General features: G+C 59.7%; 1 protein-coding gene across 2 annotated transcripts in view; it reads right to left on the bottom strand.

Annotated features, from left to right (window-relative positions):
• The window catches only part of Hook2 (hook microtubule-tethering protein 2), a 12302-nt gene extending 6152 nt beyond the window's left edge, over positions 1 to 6150 (bottom strand). For both annotated transcript variants that reach the window (XM_013034205.1, XM_013034203.1), the window contains exons 1-11: positions 6017 to 6150; positions 5404 to 5489; positions 5248 to 5320; positions 4220 to 4270; positions 3999 to 4131; positions 3836 to 3903; positions 2557 to 2619; positions 2089 to 2169; positions 1842 to 2002; positions 1388 to 1528; positions 484 to 685 (exon numbers count right to left, since the gene is read on the bottom strand). In XM_013034205.1, coding sequence (XP_012889659.1) covers positions 484 to 685; positions 1388 to 1528; positions 1842 to 2002; positions 2089 to 2169; positions 2557 to 2619; positions 3836 to 3903; positions 3999 to 4131; positions 4220 to 4270; positions 5248 to 5320; positions 5404 to 5489; positions 6017 to 6061 — 1104 coding nt within the window. In that variant the 5' untranslated portion in view covers positions 6062 to 6150. The remainder of the gene's footprint in view (positions 1 to 483; positions 686 to 1387; positions 1529 to 1841; positions 2003 to 2088; positions 2170 to 2556; positions 2620 to 3835; positions 3904 to 3998; positions 4132 to 4219; positions 4271 to 5247; positions 5321 to 5403; positions 5490 to 6016) is intronic.
• Between the last annotated feature and the right edge of the window lie 870 nt (positions 6151 to 7020).

The following is a 7020-nucleotide window of genomic DNA, read 5'->3' on the forward strand; positions in this document are numbered from 1 at the left end:
GGGGGGGAAGGAGTGCAGGAACGGATGGGAAAGAAGGAAGAATAGCCATTGAGTGGAGGCAGCAGAGGGCAGGGCCGGCGGAAACTTCCGGGGGCAGACCTTTGGAGGGGGCTGGGAAGGTGGCTGCCTCGCCTGCCTGAGGCCCTGGGTTCCATTCCACATAAGCAGAAAAAGCAGGAAGTGGCGCTGTGGCTCAAGTGGTAGAGCGCTTGCCTTGAGCCGAAGAGCTGAGGGTCAGCGCCCAGGCCCTGAGTTCAAGCCCCATGACCGACAGAAAAAGAACTTTGGAGAGGAGAGTCCTACAAGCCAGAATGGCGACTGGCCACGGAGGGCGAGGGCGGGCGCAGGGCATGGCCGTAACGTGAAGGCGGGACTTAGCAGTGCCCGGGGCGGAGCCACGGGTAGAGGCGTGGTGTGGGGCGTGGCCCGACTGGGGGCGTGGCTTGGCGAGGGGCGGGGCCTCCCAGGAGCCCTTGCGCGCACCTGTCTCCGCTGAGCCTCGAGCTGGGCACGCAGGGAGCCAGCCCGCCGCAGCTCGTCCTCCAGCTGTCGCGTGCGCTCCGCGTGGCCGGCGTTGCGTTCCTCCAGCTGCCGCACCTGCCGCCGCAGCTCCCTCAGCTCGCCCAGGCGGCGGCGGCAGCTGTTCAGCGTGGCCTCCAGCTGCCCAGCGCGCTCTGAGGACTGTCTGGGGGGGAGGAGTGGGGGGGTCAGCCGAGATGCAGGGACCGATCAGCCAGGGATGGTGCTGGGGAGGTCATTACAGCAATGGTTAAGCTATCCAGGGATCCACAGGTGGAAATGGGGGGGCGGGGGGGGTTGCAGGATTGTGGGATTGCAAGGGGAGGACCCAGAGAGGGACTGAGGAGCTCCCAAGGACACCTTAAGGAGCGCTAGAGTTTTCTGGTTGTTGGTCGGTTGGTTGGTTGATGGATTGGAGACCAGGCTAGGTAAACCAGGAACAGGCAATTCTCCTGCTTCGCCAGGGTTAGAATTACAGGAGTGCACTATTATGCCCGCCTCAGCTGAAGGGTCTTTAGCAGGTGCACTGAGACACCTTCTAAAAGTTGCTGCAGGGTCATGAGGTGCTCCTCAGGGTTACAGAAGAATGTGGGGGTGAGGAGCCAGGGGTACCGTGCAAGAGAACAGCACGCTCTGGGGTGCTGTCCGGTCCCATGGGTCCAGGAGGTTTTGTCCAAATCAGGTGACATGGTGAGGACTGAGGAGAGTGCCGAGCCTGGGACAGGTACTGCGATGTGTGGGACTACAGGGGGGAGTCTGGGGGCATTGGAGGGCCCCCCTGGACATACGAGGGTTACAGAGGGTGCTCTGGCAGTGCTGGAGCTATGAAGTGGGCACTCAGGGAACCCCCCCCCACACACACACTCACCGAAGCTCATCCATCTCATCCTTCAGGGCTTGGGCCTCCTGGGCCAGGCTGGTCAGCGCCTGGTTTCGCTGCTGCAGCTCTGTGACCTCCCGCTCCAGCTCAGCACAGCGCAGCCGCTCATCCTCCCGGCCGCTCTCCAGCCTGGGGGTGTCAGGGAAAGCACACATGAGGACAATGCCAGCCAGACACTGGTTACTCAGGAAGCTGACATCTGAGGATCCCAGTTCAACGCCAGCTTGGCTTTGGGATGACTCTCTGAAGAGACTCATCCCCATTAACCACCAAAAGGCTGGAAGTGGTGCTGTGGATCATGTGGTGCAGCACCAGCCTTGAGTGGAAAAAGCTAAGGGACAGCGCCCAGGCCCTGAGTTCAAGGCCCAGTAGAGGCTCCCTTCCCCAAATGGGGGGGACACCCTTTCCCCCTAATCCCCTGCATGTCCCCACGGAGCCACACCTGAAGTTCTCCTCCTGCAGCTGTTCCAGCTGCGACTGCAAAAGCAGCAACTTCTTCGCAGTGAGGCCAGAGGCGCCCTCCGCTTGGGCGCGCCCCACGCGCTCCCGCAGCGCCGCGTTCTCCTGCGCCAGGCTCTGCTTCTCCTCCGACAGGAGCACCAGCTGTGCGCAGGGCAGGTGGGTGAGCTGGGTGGCTGACGCGGCCCTGCCCCCAGCAGCCAGGGTTGAACTCCCCTAGCTTGGCCCACCTGCCGCTCCAGATCCAGACAGTGGTGCCGAAGCTCATCCCCCTCCTCCGCCTCCTCACTGAGAAAGTAGTACCTGCGGGACTGGGGAGAAGGCAGTGGGGTTCAGGGAAAGAAAATCGGGGACCCAGGAGAACTGGGGAGGTAGGAATGCTATGGACAGAAAAGAGGAGACTAAGGAACTCCCCAGGATCTCAGAGAGGCTTTGAGGACTAGGAGAAGGATGACTTAGAACGCTGGGGGTGTGGTAAGAGACCAGGGCCTAGGTTTAGGCTAAAGCCAAGAACGAGGGGGTGGAGCCTAATAGAAGAGGCGGGGCTACCAGAAAGCAGAGCAGCGCTGAGATTGGTGCAGTGAGGGGACGTGCCCGCAGGGCGGGACCACCCAGAAAACCCACCCCCTTCCACCTCAGAAAGTCCTGACAAACAGCAGAAGGGTGGGAAACCTTTAACAGGGACCCCACACTCTCACCTGAGTATCAAAGTTGCCATATGATTCTGGCGACAGGGAGTCGGGGGTGTCTTTGGTCATGAGCTGCAGGGGGGTGGGAGAGACACTGTGAATCTCTCCACCATCCCATCCCCCTGGCCAATTTATTCATTTATTTTTTGGTGGGGATACTGGGATTTGAACTCAGAGCCTGAGAGTTATCCTTGAGTTGTTTTTTTTTTGTTTTGTTTTTTGTCAGTTGTGGGGCCTGAACTCTGGGCCTAGGCGCTGTCTCAGCTCTTCAGCTCAAGGCGAGCACTCTACCACTTGAGCCACAGCACCACTTCCGGCCTTTTCTGCTTATGTGGTGCTGAGGAATCGAACCCAGGGCCTCAGGCATGCAAGGCAAGTGCTCTACCACTGAGCCACCTTCCCAGCCCCATGTCCTTGAGCTTTTTCAATCCAGGCTGGTGCTCTACCCACTTGAGCTCCACTTCCACTTTTTGGTGGTTAATTGGAAATAAGAATCTCAAGGAGGGGCTGGGAAGGTGGCTCAGTGATAGAGTGCTTGCCTTGCATGCATGACGCCCTGGGTTTGATTCCTCAGCACCACATAAGCAGAAAAAGTGGGCAGTGGCCCTGTGGCTCAAGTGGTAGAACACTTGCCTTGAGCTGAAGAGTGGAGGGACAGCACCCAGGCCCAGAGTCCAGGCCCCATGAAGACAATAAATAAATAAAAGTTTCCTTAAAAAAAAAATCTCAAGGAGCCAGGCATCAGTGGCTCACACCTGTAACCCTAGCTACTCAGGAGATGGAGGTATGAGAAGCAGGGTTCAAAGCCATCCAAGAGCAGGAAAGTCATGAGACTCTTATCTCCAATCAGAAAAACCTGGAAGTGGCCTTATGGCTTAAGTGGTAGAGTGCTAGCTTGAACAAAGAGAGGCTCAGGAACAGTGCCCAGGACCAGCAAAAAAAAAAAAGTCTCAAGGATGCTCCTGTCCAGGCTGGCTTTGAACTCAAATTTCAGTCTCCTGATTATAGACCTGAGCCACCAGCACTTGGCTCTAAGGCCACTTCTGCCAGAAAACCCTAATCCTGAGATTGTTCTTCCAGCCTCTGACTCAGATGGAGGTCAGGACTTTTGGGCCTGCAGGGCTGTGACTTAGAGTTGACCGGAAAATAGGACAGAGAGATCTGGCCAGCTGACTTCCAAGTAGAGCCCAGACCTTAACCAGGACAGGGCTTGTGCCCAGTTGCCTTTGGCACAGAAACATGCCCTTCCCAGATGTTCCATGATGGCCACACAGGTGGCCCCACCCACCTCCTGGATGGCTTCCATCACTACGTGCTGAACAGATTCCTCCAGCGTCATGATTCTCTGGATATGCTCTGGGGATCGAGGGGGTGGGGGGAGGTGATTGAGACTGAAGGCCCCAGCCATCTTCTGGGGACCCTCATCACTCTCCCTCTAGCCCTCTTCATACCCTGCTTTTTCTCACAGCTGATGGCACAGCCCAGCACCAACTGAAGTAGCTTGCCCAGCTCGGCAGGATCTGAGAACTCCCCGATGAGGCTCACATCTGGAAAATGCTGTTCTGACACGGGATGTCCCAGAACCTGTAGACAAGGGGGAGACAGGTGTCAGGTTCATGGACCCTCCTTCTTATCCCAACCCAACCCTGGAATGCCCTGGAGGACTGCTCACATCCTGGGAATACTCCACCACGCTCCGTAAGATCTTCTCCAACTTGCTGACCTGGGGAAAGTCAAGAGGCTACACATACAGCTGTCCAGAGGCCCTCCAGGCCCCAAATTCTCTGCCCTCAATTCTTTTTATCTCATTTCTTCTTCTCTGTTCATCTTATCCCACCTGGCCCATTTCTCTGTGTGCACACACATGTGTTGGTACTGGGGCTTGAGCTCAGAGCCTGGGCATTTTCCCTGAGCTTTTTGACTCCAGGTTAGAGCTATACCACTGGAATCAGAGCTCCACGCCTGGCTTTTTGTTGGTTCAGTGTAGATCTACAGAGTCTCATGGACTTTCCTCCCCAGGTTGGCTTTGAGCTACAATCAAGCCTCAGAGCTCAGTCTCCTGAGCACCTAGGATTATAGGCATGAGCCACCAGTACCTGGGCAAACTTACGTTTTATCCCTTTTTGAGTGTTCAGTTTCTAGGTTCAACAGATAGATGAAAGAACAAACTTTGATGACTCCTCAGACATCTGCTGTAATACTGAGAGCTGATCCAGGGCTTCCAGTGCTCTACCACTTGAGCTATGCCCCTATCTCTTCTTTCAGTTTATTTGGGTTTGAAATCAGGGCCTCACCTTGCTAGACAGGTGCTCTACCACATGACTCACAGCCCTATTTCTTCTTGTTGTTTTAGCCACAGCGCCACTTCCGGCATTTTTTCTTTTTGCTTATGTGGTGCTGAGGAATCGAACCCAGGGCCTCATGCTTGCAAGGCAAGCGCTCTACCACAGAGCCACCTTCCCAGCTCTTGAGACAAGATCTTCATTCTTGTGTCCAGACTCAAACTGGAGAGCCTCCTCCTGCCTCTGCCTCCCAAGTAGCTGAGATTACAAGTATATGCCACCATATGCAACTGATCACTAGATATGTGTCCCTTTTCCAGGCCAAGTCTGTGTGTCCATCACCAAGGACGTGCATCTAGTTAGCCCTTCCCTAATCTCTCTCCACCACCCTGCCCTTAGTCATAAGTCCACCTGTCACCTTCAGCCTCCAGTTGGGACCTGGGTCCTGGCAGATGCCTTGGAGCCATGCTTCGTTGAACCAGGAGGGGTCTCTGGAGGGTGAGAAGGTGGGATGAGTTGTCTGGGGGACCCTTTTGGGACCCCCCCCCACACACACACCCTGAGCCTCACTCACATCTGGTTGAGCACATAGGCTATAGCAAGGCCGTTGCTTAGGTCCTGGGCGCTGGCACAGGGGGGCGGAACTTGAAATGTCTGTAACTGAGTAAGGGAAAGGAATGGAATAACTGGGAAATCTGGGGACCCGGGACCACCAGGCTGCTCCCAGGGCAGGGCAGGCGCTGGCCGGCTGGCTCCCGGCCCGCCAGCCCTGCGGGAGGAGCGGCTGCGGCGCACCTGGGTCTGGAGGGGGCGTGGCCTCACCTCACCTCTGCCCCACAAACCCAGCGCGCCCAAATCGGGGCGGGGCCACGAGTCACCTGGGCCCTTCAGGCACCACGTGACCAGGCCAACACACCTGTGTCCTCCCCCCCTCCCCCCACCCAGCCCTACGGTGAGCCAGCCACAGAGGGGCGGGGCCTCACCTGCTCGGTCCACGCACACCTGCCACGTGACGGGGGCAGATACTAAGGGCACAGTCCAACCGCCCAGCAGGCCAGACGTCTCCCTTCCTCCTTCCAGCCCCAGGAAGGAGGGAACGGACCGAGGGCCGGGAGGGGGGGCGGGGGGATCCAGGGCGAGAGGAACGGGTGCACACCTGTCCCCAGCCCCGCCCCCTCCCGACCTACCCAGGTGAGCAGAGACGCGCATAGCTCGGCCTTGTCCACGCTCATGGCTCCGGATCCGATTCGACCCCGGGCCACGGAACCCCAAGCGCCGCAGCTGCTCCGGGTCCGCCACCAGCGAGCGCCCGCTGCCCCGACCTCCCGCTCAGCCTAGAGCGCCGCCCCGCCCCGCCCCCGGGCCACAGGCTCCGCCCACAACACGTGACCTCGCCCCCTGCCAGCTCTTGTCTCCAGATCCGCCATGTTGCATCCGGGCACAGGTCAAGGCACCCACGTCGCCGCTAGGGGTCAGCCTGGCCCCAGCCGTGCGCACGGAGGGGGTGACCACGCCCCCCGACTCCCAGCCCCGCTGCTCATTTGGGGGGGGGTAGGGGAGCCGAAGAGGTGCTCATCCTTCTGGAGCGGTGCTGGGCCCCACCCTGCGTTACAGGCACTTCCCGTCCTGTTCTGCAGCTGCGGGAACTTCTGTCTAACCTTAGGATGGGAGCCTTCGTCGGTGCGGGAGGCGCGAACTGTCCTTCGGACGTGGAGCGGGGGCGGGATCCGAAGGTGTGAGGGGGGGTCACCATGGTAGAAGTGGCTCGGGGGGTCCTGCCCAGGGGTACCGGGTGGGTCCTGCCCAGGGGTACCGGGTGGGTCCTGCCCAGGGGCACGGGGGTCCTGCCCAGGGGCACGGGGGTCCTGCCCAGGGGTACCGGGTGGGTCCTGCCCAGGGGCACGGGGGTCCTGCCCAGGGGTACGGGGGTCCTGCCCAGGGGCACGGGGGTCCTGCCCAGGGGCACGGGGGTCCTGCCCAGGGGTATGGGGGGTCCTGCCCAGGGGCACGGGGGTCCTGCTCAGGGGCACGGGGGCGGGGCGCGAGCGTGGTCGATGGCGGGCAGGCTCAGCCTTCCTCAGGAGTGGACCGGCACAGTTGTCCAGTCTGGATCCGTCCCCACTCAGGCCTCCCTGAGCCCTCGAGGCCCCTGAGCGCCCCAGGCCGGCCCACGCTGCCGTCCCCGCCGCCC

The sequence above is a fragment of the Dipodomys ordii genome, unplaced genomic scaffold, assembly GCF_000151885.1.
Source record: "Dipodomys ordii isolate 6190 unplaced genomic scaffold, Dord_2.0 Scaffold184, whole genome shotgun sequence".
Taxonomy (NCBI): domain Eukaryota; kingdom Metazoa; phylum Chordata; class Mammalia; order Rodentia; family Heteromyidae; genus Dipodomys; species Dipodomys ordii.